Source organism: Rattus norvegicus, chromosome 14, assembly GCF_036323735.1.
Source record: "Rattus norvegicus strain BN/NHsdMcwi chromosome 14, GRCr8, whole genome shotgun sequence".
Taxonomy (NCBI): Eukaryota; Metazoa; Chordata; class Mammalia; order Rodentia; family Muridae; genus Rattus; species Rattus norvegicus.
Genome location: NC_086032.1, coordinates 77,636,329 through 77,652,912, shown reverse-complemented (window position 1 = coordinate 77,652,912; position 16,584 = coordinate 77,636,329). Strand labels below are relative to the sequence as shown.

General features: G+C 48.0%; 1 protein-coding gene across 3 annotated transcripts in view; it reads left to right on the top strand.

Annotated features, from left to right (window-relative positions):
• Evc2 (EvC ciliary complex subunit 2) overlaps nt 1-16,584 on the top strand; it is an 87,706-nt gene that overhangs the window by 26,374 nt on the left and 44,748 nt on the right. For all 3 annotated transcript variants that reach the window (XM_039091722.2, XM_017599114.3, NM_001106012.1), the window contains 3 exons: nt 5,663-5,987; nt 12,067-12,306; nt 14,498-14,673. In XM_039091722.2, coding sequence (XP_038947650.1) covers nt 5,663-5,987; nt 12,067-12,306; nt 14,498-14,673 — 741 coding nt within the window. The remainder of the gene's footprint in view (nt 1-5,662; nt 5,988-12,066; nt 12,307-14,497; nt 14,674-16,584) is intronic.

Here is a 16,584-nt window from a genome sequence, read left to right as displayed (position 1 = left end):
AGGAGCGTGTCCACCCTCTGCCTCTGCTTCTGACTCAAAGTGTGAAGGGTTTAAGGAGCCCCGCCCCCTCCATTCCCACCACAGGGAACTCCACGGTCTTATAGCTTGATTGTTTTGACGCCAGAGTATTGACATTATTAGTTACTCTCGGACTCCAGCACCTTCTTTTAGTTTCTTCTTGATTGCTGATCTTATTTTGTCCGAAGAGCATTTCACATTGATCAGCAAGCACAGACTTTGAACACTCAGGGCAGGAGTGAAATTCATCCCTCCTCCTCTTAGCGCCTCCCCTCCTCCCCCAGCTCGGTCTTTAAAAATGACTTTATTATCATGGGTGTTCTGCCTGTGTGTATGTCTGAGCAGAATGTCTGTGTCTGGTGCCCACAGAGGCCAGAAGAAGATGTTGGATCCCATGGGACTGGAGTTACAGAAGGGTATGCTCTACTATGCTGGTACTGGGGACCGAACACAGGTCCTCTAGAAGAGCAGCTAGTGGCTTTAACCCCTGAGCCATCTCTCCACCTCCCCAGCCCAGTTCAGTCTTAAAATTTATTGACTGAACTGTGTTTCAGCCTCAGTGGTTGGACACTGGTTTGGGTACCTAGTCAGTCAGTCAGTCTCTCTGTCTGCCTACCTACCTATCTGCCCTCCCTCCCTCCCTCCTTCCCTCCCTCCCTCCCTCCTTCCCTCCCTCCCTCTCTCCTTCCCTTCTCCTCCACTTGCCAGTTACCTTTTATCTTCTAGTGTTGACCTCCACTAAGGTTTCTGAGCTCCCACAAAGGAAATGTCAGGGGCTTAGTTTGCATGGAAATCAGTCTCTCCTGGGCTCCTTACTAAAAATAGCCTTTTCTCTAGCAAGTCATTTATCCTGCCTGCAGTTCTCACTGAAGGTTTAGCTGGGATTCTCACCCTGCAAGCGGGCAGCTTGATTGTTGCCACATATCCAAGACTAGGTGGCACTGTGCCCTTTTCCGCTGCTGGCTTACTCCTGACGGAGCATGCCCTGGGCTTGCTTGCGTGTTCAACTCTGCTGTTTCTTCACAGGCTGCCTCTCACAAAGAGGACTTGGAGATCTGCTTTTATCCTTTAGTTTTTATCAAGTTCCCTGACTGGGGTCACAGTGGACTAGGGCTTGGTCCCAGTGCATGCTGGGACCTGCTGTGAGGAAGGAGAAACTGGGTAGCTTGGCTGATCACAGAAGGTTCTAGAAACAGGGTGTGTGTGCTTCCAGTAGTTTAGTACCACCAAGACTAAAAACCTGGTCACACCAAGCATCTGGCATCTTATGAAATTCTCACTTCCCCTCAGTTTTCAGACCAGTGAGCTGCCTGCCATACAGACAGGCCCCAGTGGTTTGCCTGAGGCCGTGTGGGTGGTAATGAACTTGCACCCAGTCGAGAGCGCTTTCAGATCCACTGTGCTGCAATTAGAAGTACTGAGCGCAGATGCTGCTGAGACAGCACAAGGCTGTGTTTCTTTCTCTGGTAGTTTCCTTACTGGCGGCTCTGAGCGTTCTCTGCGGCTCCTTCCTATGCCGTCTGAGGGTTGTCTTGCACGAGGCAGATGTGTAGGGAGTATTTGTTGTGCTTGAGTTGTAAATACACATATTGAGTAGGGTTTTTTGTTTGTTTGTTAACCATATGGTTCATTTGTTGTTTTGCAATACCCATCTTTTCGTTCTTTCAAGTATTCTGCAAAGCAATGCCTATGGTCCTCTGTGAAAGCCCACAGCCTAGGAAGAATGGAACCATTTGCTGGATCTTTGGGTCATTTAATGCTTGGGGTTGCTTCTTCCTGCTTAGAACACTTCTAAAAAATAATTCATTGACAAGGTTTTAGAAGATCCTGGCTGTGGTCCCATTAGATGCTCAGCACAGTGGTGGACACTGCCTGGATACTGGGTTTTGTCTCTACTGTGTACACGAGCAGAATACAAATGCCTTGGAGTGGGGACTCAAGTTTCCTTCTCCTTCTTATCCTCCTCTTCTCAGAGACTGGGTCTCATGTAGCCCAAGCTAGCCTCAGAACTTGCCCTGTGACCAAAAATGAGCTTAAACTGTTGATCGTCCTGCTTCCATAGCCTCAATGCAGGGACTGCAGAAATGCAGCATTGTGCCTGGCCTGGGGATTCTTCCCAGAGAAGATCCATTAACTGGACGATGGTGGCAGCACCTATTAGATGTGAGATGGGGTGTGGGTATCCAAGAGTCAGAAAGAGTAGGCTAAAGTAGCAGCTGCATGGGCACAGTGGGTTGATGAGTCAAACAAAGCTAGGGAAATGTACCTCTGCAGCCATAGCTCCTCCATCTTGTGTACCAAATTATTCCTCTTCATAGCATCCCTGGCTGCTAGAAGTGACTACATATATAGGAGGGGAGAGGGAGAGGTAGGGGAGAGGGAGAGGGAGAGAGAGAGGGAGGGGAGAGGGGGGAGGGGGAGAGGGAGAGGGAGACTGAGAAACAGGAGACTGAGAGACAGAGAGACAGAGACAGAGACAGGCAGAGAGACAGAGATAGAGGCACACAGAAAGACAGAGACACAGAGAGAGATAGAGAGAGACAGAGACAGCAGAGACAGATAGACTGAGAGAGAGACAGCAGAGACAGACTGAGAGAGAGACAGCAGAGACAGACTGAGAGAGAGACAGCAGAGACAGATAGAGACAGAGAGAGAGAGACAGACAGACAGACAGACAGATAGACACAGAGAGATATCATTGCATTCTGTCTTACCTACCTAAGCAGGAAGTTCTTTGAAGGCAAAGTTTTTCTGCTCTGCTCGTGGAGTCCCCCCCTCCCCTGCCCGAGCGATTATGTCCTCTTACAGAGTAGTCCAGTGCCTGGAGAGAGAGTATAACCTGGCCTCTCTGCATGGAAATACTTGGTGAACGAGGGTCCAGGAAGAAAGATGCTAAGAGACAGAGATAGAGACAGAGAGAGACAGACAAGTATATGTGTGATATTTGGCCTTTACATGGAATCGTGTAGGATGCCTTCCATTGAAATTGGTTCTGGTGAGGAAAACTTTCTCTTTGCTAATATTGAGCTGTTTTGTGGGTCTATGGTTATACTAGCCAACCTGAAGATACCAGAATTATTCTAAAAGAGGCTGTGGCTGCATAGACTTCCTTCTGAATTACTGTTCCCCATGTTGCTTATGAGTCTCCCTCACCCCCATTCAGAAAACCAATTGCTTCCTTGTGTATCAACTGGATCCTAACTTTATCCTGATAACTTGCCTCACTATTTGGTGAGAATGACTGATATTTTTTTATAAGAACCAAAAGGGAAAGAAGGCATGAATACCATTCTCATTTTTATCACTAGTAATCAATGATCGTATTAATCATAATTGGTTCTTGGAAATTCTAAACAATGGTGTTTCTTAGGCATTACTGTGGGTGCACCAGTTCAAGGAGAGATACAGGAGTTCCAGCATAGAACCCTGTTCCGTGTGATCCCAAATATCTGTCTTCTTGATGTCATGAAGGATTTCCTGGGGGTCAAGGAGAAACGTAAATTTCATTGTCCTGTAAGTGATTACAAGTGAAGGAGGTGTATTCCTTCACCGGTGGACCTGACGCTATATTTGAAGGAGGAATTTTTTTCTATTTGTGTTTTTTCGAAGCCATTGAGCAATTAACAATGAGAGTTAATGTCATTTAGCTTAGAAATTTAACTGGTTTGAAGGGACTCTTTTTCTGTGTCCTGTAGCCTTGGTGTGTCTACAGTTTCTCTTGTTGCCACTGCTGACAGTCTACATAAAGCCCTTGGCAGTGAAGTGGCTGTAACCATTTTTAAGCTGGTATGTGTGTCAAACTATCTGCTCTATCCCCTCCAAGGAGGGAATTATGAGCATTTAGGCCAACATGCTAGGAAATTGCGCTGTGAAATTGTCATCTCTTTGATAAAAATTTGAACAGCAACCTAAGGTCATTCCCATCACACAGATGGGAAAACCAAGTCCGTTTCTGAGCTCCTCTGGTTATTAAGTGGTCCTCCAGGCAGCTATGAAAAAGAACAAGATTGTGCAGGTTGTACAGGGCGCCATAATTTCTGAATGTGTGATGGTTGCAGCCACCCGGCGTGGTGTCTGCGAGTTTGCTGTTCCCTTGTCACAGATCCCTGAAGGCTCGGCAGCTCATGCCTGAGAATCTTAGGATTCTGGAGATCAGAGTCTGATGGGTCTCTCCAGGCAAAAGTCAAGTTTCGCAGCTTCTACAAGCAGCCTCACTCCGTGCTCCTCCCTTTCTAGGTCCTCAGAGCGGTCAATCATCATACGCCCATTCTCCCCTTCCTCATGCTGCCTCCTCTGATCCTGATTCCTTTTCTGCCTCTCTCTTCCACGTTGAAACCGTCCTTACTGATGTGTGGATGCCAAAGCCAGCGGCTGAGCTCCATCTGCAGCCTCAGGTCCTTTTATTCATGTGTTCAGGACTGAAGATGCGGGGGAGGAACCATTATTCTTTCGGTCCCACAGGCTTCCTTAAGGGTGTGAAGTCTGTTTTGTCTGTCTCGGAGTAGAACTCAGCTTTACTTTCAGAACTTGTGGGATTCTGGCTGGCGCATTTAGCATTTAACTGCTGCACACACCTCTTTCGGGCATCGCCTGTCACTCTTTCTGGATCCAGCAGCTTTCCTTGCAGTTAAGCACTTGCTGCGACCACAAAAGAAGCAAATGCATGGAGTGTCTTTTAAAATGAGACCGATAGGGGTTGGGTTCAGAGTTAATAGCACTGACTTCTCTTCTAGAGGAATATCCTTTATTGAAGTGCATTTAACTCACAGTAATAGTTTACTACAGCTATTCTGGTAAAAAAAAATATGTAGGTTAGCTGCCAGGTACCCATTTTCTCTTTATGCATATCAAATAGATCTCCTTGATACTTATAGATGTGCATTGAAGGGTTTTCAGATAAGATAGCATATCTTATAGCATTTGCTTTCAGTGCTCAATACACATGACAAAAAAAAAATAGACTTAAAGGGACTGGTGAAAGGTGACAAAATTCAAGCAGAATGAGATGGACCATGATGTGTTGTTCTCTACCTTCTAATGCTTAGGATTTTCTGTGGTGGCTTTCTTTACTACCTTTGAATTATCACATCCCCATCGAGGGATAGACGATGTCTGCTATCGCAGAGCACAGCTAGTGGGAGGGTCTTTGTGCGTTGCTGAGCTGTACTTCTGGAATCCATTTGGGCAGATGTTCAGAAAGGCTTAAACATTGTGCTTTTATTCTACAGTGTAAAGGAAGAAAGATGGAGTTTGGTTCGTGGGCTGAGGGAATAGCGAGAATATGAGGCTGCGTGCTCACATCTGGAGGCCTGAGGAATCAGAGGCCAGACAGAAAGCAGGGCTGTCATCCTCATGGCTTGTACTCAGCATCCCACTTCTTCCAGGCAGGCTGTACCTACTGTGGTTCCATAACCACCCCCAAACAGTGCCACCAACTGATGACCAAGGGTTAAACAAAGGAACCTGTGGGAAACAGTCTTCCTTCAAATCATGAAAGAGTAAAAGGAAGAGAAAAGTGGGAAGAGAGGGAGGGGAAAGAGAGAAAACGCTTTTCCTATAGATACCTTAAAGCCTAGCCGTCTCAAGGAGCCTCTTGCTCTCCCATGCGCCATGTAATGGAGTCCACTTGACCTCTATTTCTCAGGTTGGAGATCGCAACCCTGAATCAGGCAGATGCGGATCTGGAGGCTTGTCGAAACCAGATTAGTAAGGACATCATTGCCCTTCTGATGAAGAATCTGATCAGTGGTGGTCACCTCTCTCTGCAAACAGAAAGGAAGATGGCTGCTGCTTTTAAAAAGCAGTTTCTGCTGCTGGAAAACGAAATCCAGGAGGAGTATGAGCGGAAGATGTTGGCACTCACGGCAGAGTGTGACCTAGAAGTGAGGAAGAAGACAGAAAACCAGTACCAGAGGGAGATGGTGGCCATGGAGGAAGCAGAAGAGGTGTTAAAGCGAGTTAGTGAGAGGGTAAGTCAACCCTGAAATTTTGTATGTGCCTCATTTCTCCTCAAGGTCTCATCAGTTATCAGTGCCTCAAACCATCCACCCATCCATCCACCTGCCCATCTGTCCATCTATCCATCCATCCATCCATCCATCCATCCATCCATCCATCCATCCACCCACCCATCCATCCACCTGCCCATCTGTCCGTCCATCCATCCATCCATCCATCCATGCATCTACCCACCCAGGCAAGCCTGGACAGTTGTGTTACTTTTCCTGTGGAGACCTGAACAAATGTCTACTCCCCTCAAACAGGGCACCAATGGTAAAAAAAAAAAAAAAAAAAAAAAAAAAAAAAAAAAAAAAGGATTCCATTGGAGTCTAGCTTAGTGAACCAGTTTGTTGAAGTTATTATGGGTGCTCAGAAGCAACTATATGGTGATTAAAAGCCCACAGCAGCATGAGCGATGACTCCCAGTATCACACCTTGTTCCAACTTGCAGGCAGTTCCATAGAAGAGTCTTCTCTCCCAAATGACTGTTGCTGCTTATATAACTTTGGGGAGGAGCCTTGTGAGTTTCAGTTACTCCCTGAGCTTAGCTGGTTTTGTTTACTTCTTGAGTCTTATGAGCCCCTCTCCTTCCTCTAGGAGGGAATTTTAATTTGGAAGACATCGTTACACAATTATCTTGATTCTGCATATGATGCCCTTGTATCCTAAGTCCTTCGAGCACCCCTCAGAGTATGTGGGATGAGTGGTAGAAGAGAAAAATAGTCAAGGTACCAGTGGCCAACCTGAGAGAAGCGGTCTGCCAGGTACAGTCAAGCTAGTCTATATTATCTTCCCAGTAAGAGAGATGGCTGTCCAGACCATGTGACCTATGCTCACACATGTCTGAACACCTGTGTCCTCTAGGCCCAGCAGTCTAGAGAGTGCCTGACTGCTGCCTTAGATTCCACCTGCCATGAACACAGGCTATCTTCCGCCCCTGAAGTGAATAAAATGCTCTCAGTTGGTGGCTAAGGCTCCCTCAGTCTTCAGCACAGACACTGCTACAGTAAAGGGCTCCACCTGTTCCCTTGCTCCAGGGTCCGCCTTGCCTCAGTGCTATAGTGGTTAGGGTGGGGCTTGTGACCTGTGTAGATGCTATACTAGCTCCCTGTGGATGCTAGAACAAGGTGCATCTGATGTCTGAGAGAAAGACAGACAGACAGAGAGAGAGAGAGAGAGAGAGAGAGAGAGAGAGAGAGAGAGAGAGAGAATTTGTTCCTTTGTGGTTCTGGACTCTGGAAATATAACTCAGAGTGTCAGCAGGGTCCAGGAACCTCTGGAGTGTTTAGGGAGGGCCTTCTTTGGTGGACAGCTTTGCTGGTGGCTCTACGTGTTCCTCGGGCTGTAGCTAAGTCACTTCACCCCTGCTCTATCCTCTCACGGCGTCTTCCTGGAACCCTGCCACCTCTTCCCTATCTCCTGTAAGGACACTTGTCATTTGATTCAGGACCTGGGATGCACTTATGAGATCCTTAACTTGATTCGACCTTCAAAGACCCTTGGGAGTTATGGGGTCAGGATTTAGACATGTTCCTGTATTTTGGGAGTGAATGCTACTCTGTGCACTCCAGCCTCACTGCTCACCCCCGTTCTTTAATGCTTTGTCTATCAGTGTGGTTCAGCCATATCTCCCAGAGCCAGGCCCTCAGGGAGAGTGTGTCTAACACACTGTGTACTGATCCGATCCCAGTATCATCTCACCAGAATTTTTTCTGAGTTTTGGTTTTCAATTTTCCCTATAAAAATAGCATTAGCCAGCCTGTACTACAAAGTAATATGGCTTTCAGAGCATGTCTGATGCCGAAAGGCTCCAGCTCTTCTAGGATTGTTTTTTTTTTGAGGGTGGGGGTGGGTTTCATCCTGCTTTTCCAGAAGGCTGAGCCTCCCTTGGTCCTCTCCACCTTTTGAACAATAGAGATGGCACTTTCTCATCTGTTTGCCTCAGAAGGCTGTGTGTGAAGTAAGTTAGTGTAAAGTAAGTTAATAATACATGGTAGGACCTCTCAGTCCAGATGGAAGAGGTTGGGCTCTGGACTCTGAGGCACAGCAAGAGCAAGGGAGACAGTTTGGTGTCTGTTGCCCAGCACAAAGGCACAGGGAGGAGATGATCTACCCACCATTGCATAGCCAAGTGGTCTTGGGCAACCTTGACAGACCGTGCATCTCTAAAAGCCAGAGGACTTGTGTGTTTTCACCTTAAGTAGATGATTCGTGTTGGAAGAGGTAGCCGTGTGGACCTGGTTCAACATTGTGTGGCAAATACTCACGCTGAAATGTCACAAGGCGGCCCATCAATATGTCCCACGTTTCTGTTTTCAAGAGTCAGTTAAAAGCTCAATATAAATGAAAAGATAATAGCGAGAGCTTCAGTCAGTGCCTGTGTCAACCCTGCATGGGTGCTGGCAATCAACCCTGCATGGGTGCTGGCAATCAACCCTGCATGGGTGCTGGCGTGTCAACCCTGCATGGGTGCTGGCGTGTCAACCCTGCATGGGTGCTGGCGTGTCAACCCTGCATGGGTGCTGGCATGTTAGCTTTGCCTTAGCTACTTTCCTATTGTGGTGATAAGAGGCCCTGGCAAAAAGCAAAGAAAGAAAGAAATGGTTTGTTTTGGCTGACAGTCCGAGAGATAGACTCCATCATAGCAGGGAAGGTATGGCTGCATGAGATTGGGGGTAGCTCGATAGTGAGAAGGCAGAGCAATCACACCTTCTCCACACACGAGAGAACAGGAAGTGGAGCCAGAACCTAAAAGCCCACCCCAGTGACCTGCCTCCTCCAGCAAGGCTCTACCTAAGGTTACATCACCTTTCCAGACAGCACCACTAGCTGGGGACCAAGTCAGCCTCTAGGGAGATTTCATCCTTAGACCCCTTCAGCACCCTTCCTGTTGCTGTCATAAAGTACTCTGACAAAGTCGCTTAGGGGAAGAGGTTTATTTCAGCTCACAGTTCCAGGTTACTTACAGTTCATCATGACTGGGAAGTTGAGGCAGCAGACACTTGAAGCAGTCAATCAAGAACACAGAGAGACGAACACAAACATGTTAGTGCTCAGCGCTTTCTCTCCGCTCTGGCACAGTTGAAGATCCAAGCCTAAGGAATGGTGCTGCCCACTCTTGGCATGGACCGTTCCACACTAATTGATGTAAACACATCAAGCCCCCACAGACACGCCCACAGACCAACCTGTTCAAGGCATCCTTCATTGAAGCTCTTCCCAGGTGACTCTAGATGGTGTCAAGTTGAGGCTTGACATTATAGTTTAATGTCATCTTTTGGGAAACTTCGGATACAAAACATAAAATAATTGCATTTAAAGGTGGGGAAACTGAGGCCCAGGAAAGCAGAACCTCACAGCTCAGCTTCCCTAGTCCTGACCTCCCTTCTCCTCTTCCTCATCTGATATAAACAGTACCCAAACTGTGGTAGCAGACCATTGGAAATGCTATGGACACCAACAGAGTGGTTGTGTGGTGCAGCACAGCAAGGGCAGTCCCTCTTCTGTACCTAGGCACCATTGACTATTTGACGACCTGTATCCTGCCTGGGTCCACAGAGGCTTCCAAGCTCCCTCTTAAGCTTCTGAAAGAAAACGATTCCTTCTGTGTAAGAACCTGACATTACACCTCTGATTGACGTATTTTTATAAAACAGTTTTACAGGCTGCCTGTCTTGCTGAGTGGAGTACAAGGAACGTAACTGAGGAAATCTTAACCTTACATTTTGGATGGCGTAGAGTGAACTGGAGCACTGGTGCAGCTCTGGGACAGCTCAAAGCCAGCCTGCTATTGGCTGAAGCACCCTGCTGGCCACGCCTCCTCTCCATGAAAAGGCTCTTTCATTGGACAGTTCAGTAGGGGTTTGGCTTTGGGGTAGGGAGGTGAGGGAACCTCTAATGCTTGCTTTTTACAGATGCACATTTACTGACAGTATTTAAAATAGAAAACCTTATATTAAATAGGTGGATTTCTCTAGCTTATGCCTGTAATCCCAGCTTTGGGGAGATAGAGTAGGAGGCTCAGTTCAGAGATGTCCTCAGCTATTTGTAAGGTCATAGCCAGGCCAGGCTATGTAAGACCCTCCCTCTCAAAACAAAACAAGGGCTTGGAGAGACAGCTTAGCAGTTGAGAGCGCTGACTGCTCTTCCAAAGGACCTGGGCTCGATTCCCAGCACCACGTGGCAGCTCATAAGAGGAGATATGATGCCCTCTTCTGATCTCCTAGGTCTCAGCCATGCGTGCGGTGCTACCAGGCACACGTGTGGTTCCAGGTGGTACAGGTGAGATCACGCACATGCTCACCTGTCCTGCCGTTCTTCTGCTACTGTAGAGTGCTGCCTTCTCTGTGTGTGGTTTCAGAACCTAGCCCTTAAATGGCTGCTTATGTGGAACTTAGGGAAAGGGCCTGAACTTCTGAGCCTATGGATCTGACCTTGTAAAAGGGAAGGTGTCCATATTTTCTGGCTGTGCAAAATGCCGCTCGGGTCCAGGCACTTAAAACAGCCGTATCTCCCCACTTCTTGAGCAAGAGTCCAGAAAGCTCAGCTGGGTCCTGTACTCAAGATGCCTCAAGTTTGCAACCTTTGCTCCTTTGGACCTCAGGGTCCAAAACTCTTCATGCAGTGGGCATAATTCACTTTGGTGTGTGTAGGACTATGGATTTGCCACAGTCACTGTTGGCTTCATGGCCAGCAGGAAACAGACTGTCTCTCTTTTCAGTGAGTACTTATTCCTCTCCTCCTTAAGGGGTCTCATGTGATGTAGCCATACCCACCCATGATGGGGTCTTCTGTCAACCCCTATTTACTCACAGTTAATAAAAGAGGGATCTAATTACGTCAAGACAACAGGGCAGGGTAGGGAATCAGCAGGTAAAGTGCCTGCTGTGCCAGTGTGAGGACATGAGTTTGGATTCCCAGCACCCATGTAGAAGCAGGCATGGTGACACACTTGTAACGTCTGGGAGAATAGAGACAGATCTCTAGGGCTCCCTGGTGAGCCAGCCTAGCGGAAGCAGTGAGCTCCAGTTCAGGAGAGACCCTGTCTCAGTAAGTGAGATGGAGGGGGAAAGAGGAGTAGACTGGCTGTTGACACCTGGCCTCCAGGCCAGGGTCGGGGTGAGGTGTATGCTGCCATGGAAAGTCATCTCAGACATATCCCATCATGCTCTAGTTTATACCCTCACACATGGAAGTGTCACCTGACGTATCCACCGGGGACCTTTGATCCTATCTACCCATGAAGGTAGGAATAGGTGTCCTGCTAATAGGATGCAGCCCCCCACTCCTCAGATCTTAACACAGGCAGCCAAGTACCGTTTCTCAGGATCTCTTTCTCGCCCCACTGAGAAGCAGAGGCTTGATTGCTGGCAATTTTTTCTCCTCGTTGGCACTGGGAGTGAAAGGGATAAGAGTTACCTTGTGAGTCTAACTGTGCCATCCGTTGACATGTCGGAGATTTCCATTTTCTGCAGACGCTGTTCAAGCAATTTGATTTGCAAATTGGCGCATGCCCGCCCACTGTGAACTTTCTGTTTTACAGCTGTTCTGGCAGAAAATTCAGATAACAAGGAAGGATGGGCTGGAACAGCATCACAGCATCTTTCCAGGACTCAGCAGCTGTCAGCTTGTGTGTGTGTGTGTGTGTGTGTGTGTGTGTGTGTGCGTGCACGCGCATGTGTGCACATGTGCTATGTTATATGTCTGTGTATCATGTATACACACACTTGTCTGCCTTTAGATGTACTGCTGTGTGTGCACACACATGTATGTATACAGTGAAGATATGTATATCAGTGCAGCATGCACATGGACAATATATATATTGCACATGGTTCATATGTGGTTATATGTACACATGCACTGCCTATACATGGCATGTGTATGCAATACAGTGTGTGTGTGTGTGTGTGTGCAGTTCATTGTTTTGAGTGTGCTGTGTGTCCTTTGCATATGTGTATTATCTGTGTGCATATATGCATTCGTGGGCATGTGTGTGTGTTCACGTTCAGTTTGTCTGCCTCTCACAGGTTTCTCTTCTCTCCACAGTCTGCTGCAGAGTGCAGCAGCCTTTTGCGGACCCTCCATGGGCTGGAGCAGGAGGACCTGCAGAGGTCCCTCACTCTGCAGCAAGCAGAGGACTTTGCCCAAGCACACAGGCAGCTGGCTGTTTTCCAGAGAAACGAATTACACAGCATCGTCTATACCCAGATACAGAGTGCTGTTGCCAAAGGAGAACTGAGGCCCGAGGTGGCTAAAATGCTGCTGCAAGACTATTCTAAAACACAGGTAACGTCTGCATTCAGGCTTTCTCCAGCACAGAGGTGCTTTCTAAAGCCCCGGTGATTTATTCCCCCCTAGAGCATAGTCCTGTCTTCCTTCTGCGCTGGGCACTGGTGAGCTTGTTAGCCCTTCTTCCTCCTGGTAAAGGAGTCATTTTCTCATATGGAGGGCAGAAGGTGGCTCGGAGTGCAAGCCATGGGTTCAAGCTGACTTAGACTGGATTCTGGTTCTTCCTATATCAATCAGCTGTGGGTCCTGGGACAGTGGAGGTTTAATGAACTGATCTTCGGTAGTCATTGCATAAAATGTCACACACACACACACACACACACACACACACTGACACAACACACACATGCACACACATACACTGACACAATACACATACACATGCACGCACACACATACACAACACACACACATGTATACACACATGTATACACACACAGACACAATACATGCACACATGCACACACACACTGACACAATACACACACACACACACACACACACACACACACACAGTAGTACCAACACCACTAGATCCTGGATGATGCCCCTACACATGCATGTGTACACCAGTTGATATATATCTAGGATTTAGGGTCTATGTCTAGATGGGCCAATAAACGGAAGTGTAAAGATTGTTCGTGTAGACTGAGCCAGTTCTAGTCCTCTGAGCATTGTAGTATTGTGGGAAATTTCCTGACTTTGAATGATGTAGATCAACAGAGGAGCAAACTGTAGGCTGTAGGACTCAGTCTTCATCTTTTAAGCCTTGGTACTCAAGGCTGAGAATGACCTGCCAACCTTTAGCATTTGGGGTCCTTGCAGAAACTGAGCAGATCTGATATGGGATAGGAGGGAAGAAGTCATCACCTCGACCTGTTAGGAAGCCTCTGTCATGCTCAGAAGATGCTCAGAGAGAACACACCACCTCTCCACCTGGAACTAGGTTTTGCCCACCAACCACTGTGATAGTAGCTGCTCAGGTAGATGTCTGGACCCCACAGTATCACAAACTTAGGAACAGTTCTTGAGTGCACTTCACTCCCAGGAGGCACTGAGGCCTATTACCAGACACTGGGAAAGAGCACAGGACATTGTTTTAAAGAGTGCCCTGCCCCACCCACTGGCATTAGTATTCTGTACTCTCTGCACGGTTTGGGTGTGGGAGCTGGCTGTGGAGTTCCTGATGGCTGAGGGATCTGGCTCCATTAGATCTAGAAACCAATGGAGTGTTGTTACGATAATCCTGGCCTGGGAATCTGGTGCCTGGAAGGCCCAGGGGAAAGCCAGCTTGGCTTCATACTCCTGACTGTTCAGTGTCTTGCCAGATAGTACTGACCTCCATGTTGGAAGATGAACAGGTCATAGATTGTGCAAGGGGACTGTCCAGCCATCAGGGGTCTGAATGTCCAGTGTCTCCACAGAGAGAGGCAGCATTGCCTGCTGGGATGGCCACTGTTGCAGATGCTGGGTTTGGAGGACAGCTCTCCAGGGCTGGAGCCTGGAACCTAGACTCACATTTCTGGCTTCAGATCCCTGCTTCTGTACTTCGAGCAGCATGATGGGAACTAGATTTACTCATCTGTGCTTAGCCATTCCCAGCAGTGCGATGTGTCCTGTGGACTTGGTCTTCTTATCTGTAGATTGGGAATAATGATTCTCTTCTTCAATTAAAATGGGGGAGGTGGAGGCTCAGAGTACTCTTACCCAGAGATATCCCAGAGAACACACAGACTTGAGCCAGCAAGTGTTACTGTGACTCCCTTCTGCTGTTCTTTGCACCTGCCCTGCTCGTTTTGTCTCCTTAGCCACTATGGGGCTGGCTAGGTAGGTGATTCACCCCAGAACATCAACACTTGTCCCACAGTGTAAAGCTATGTGACATTCCCAGCTGGGCTGGGAATGGTGGATGTAAGAAGGTGACCGATGGCCTAGATATCACAGATGGTCCTGTTTGGTGGTGCAGACATGTTGCAGTGGGAGTGATGCTTGCATTTGGTCTCTAGGACACTTCTCAGAGCACTCATGTTCTCCTATCTCCTCCTCATAGCCTTTGTTACAGCATGGAGATTCAAGGTGTTCACCCAATGATGGTCTGCCAACTGTCTTCCAAAATGAAAAGTCACTTATGTCCACAGAGACATTTCTTAGCATTCTAATAAGGCATGCATCTTATTTTGCAAACCAGGAGAGTATAGAAGAGCTGATGGACTTCTTCCAGGCCACCAAGCGATACCATCTCAGCAAGAGGTTTGGCCACAGAGAGTACCTGGTCCAGAGACTGCAGGCCATGGAGACCCGCGTGCAAGGGCTGCTGAGCACTGCAGCTACCCAGCTAACAAGTCTCATTCATAAACATGAGAGGTAAGAGCGTGTAGCCTCATGAGGGACACAGAAACACTGTCCCCTTTTTCCTGCCCAATACCAAAGGAAGGCTGACCTGCTCCCAAGGCTAGTCTCTGCCTTCAGCCTTGGCCAAATGCTATCATCTGGTTGATCGTGAGGTTCATTTGTTATAGAATTCCCTCTCAGTAGACTTTAAAAACATACATGGTAGTTAAGACAACTGTGATGGAATGATGGCCCCACCCCACCTAATGTCCCCAACACTTAGCTTCTGCCAGCTCTGCCTCATGGCTTCATGCTCCTATCTTGGATTGTTTGGAAAAGCAAATTCTAAACCATGTTTTCTGGATAAATCTATGAAGAAGGATGACATTGGATGAGCAGACTAGGGACCGTGCAGGGTAGGGTGAGTCATAAAGCAAGGGCTTCAAGCAGCTCCTCCCTTGCCTCTTGTCACAGTCCCTACCCAGCCATGCTTTGAGACAGCCTCCTTGTAAACAGTGAGATGCGCTATTTATGTCTGAACCAAACAGGGACAGGACTGTGAGGTTGACCTGCTCGTGACCCTGCATGGTTTTGTGAATTGGTTCTATGCCTCAGGTCATGTTACAGGACTTCGAAGTTTCCTACTGTGGTTATAAAGACTCAGTAAGATGCAGATTATGTAGGCACTGCCCATCTTGAGATGATAATGGATTTATCACTGCAGTCTGCTTGCCGTTCCTAATTAATGCTCGCTGAAGTGAAAGGAGGGCTCCTAGCCTCAGCCTGAAGAAACAGCAGCTGCTTGGCTGCCCCGAGCTGTTTCCAGGGAAGGCCATCATACCCATCATACCTCTTATTTTAAATTCTGTTTTAAATACTGGGCACAGACCTACCTCTCACCCCACCCCCTGTGTGTGTGCGTGTGTATGTGTGTCTGTCTGTCTGTCTGGTTGGGGGTGTGGTGTGTGTGTGTGTGCGCGCGTGTGTGTGTGTCTGTCTGTCTGTCTGGTTGGGGGTGTGGTGTGTGTGTGTGTGCGCGCGTGTGTGCGCGCGCGCGCGCGTGTGTGTGTGCGCGTATGTGCGTGCGTGCGTGTGTGCGCGCGCGCGCGCGCGTGTGTGTGTGTGTGTGTGTCTGTCTGTCTGTCTGGTTGGGGTGTGGTGTGTGTACACATATGGAGGCTTAGAGTTGGTCCTGAGTGTTTTACTCTCTGGCTTCTGACTTTACTATTTAAGATAGGACTTTTTTTTTTCACTGAATCTGGAGCCCAGAGATTGGTTATCTTGTGTGGCTAGAAAGCTCCTGCCTCACCACCACCACCACTACCCCACCCTTTCTCCTGCCTGGGGTGACAGATTATTCTCCCATGCCCAGCTTTTCATGTCAATGTTAGGGTCTGAGCTGTAAGTCGTCATTTTTGAGCAGCAGCCACTTTAGCTACAACCACAGACTTTGATTCTGAAAGCCCCTGCTTCTGTTCCTTCCTCCTCCCTTCCATCAGCATTGTCAGATCTGCATAGAACTGGGGACACAGCCAAGGGATACAGACAGGCCTGGGGAAGTAGTAGCAGGAGAAGCACACACTTGTCAAGGGTCTAGGACACCAGGACAGACATTAGGAGAGCCAGTGTAGGGACTGGCTCATGGGTCACAGAGGCTCGGAAGTCCCTCCACCTGTACAAGGGGTTGTTGTGACTCAGTTCCTGTTAGAAGGCACAGGACCCAGGTGCCTGCAATGTGATCCCATTGGAAGGGCAGAGACGGTGTAGCTGACACACAGTAAGATATGAGGCTCAAAGATGGGGTTGATCCTTCGTACTGTAAGTTCGCTCTTCTTGGGAACTCAGGAGTTGGGTGTTACCTACATTTTGGAGATGTCACGTTTCTGTTGCTGCCACAGAACAGCACAGGCTGGACGCAATGTGAATTTATTTGGTGTATGGTCT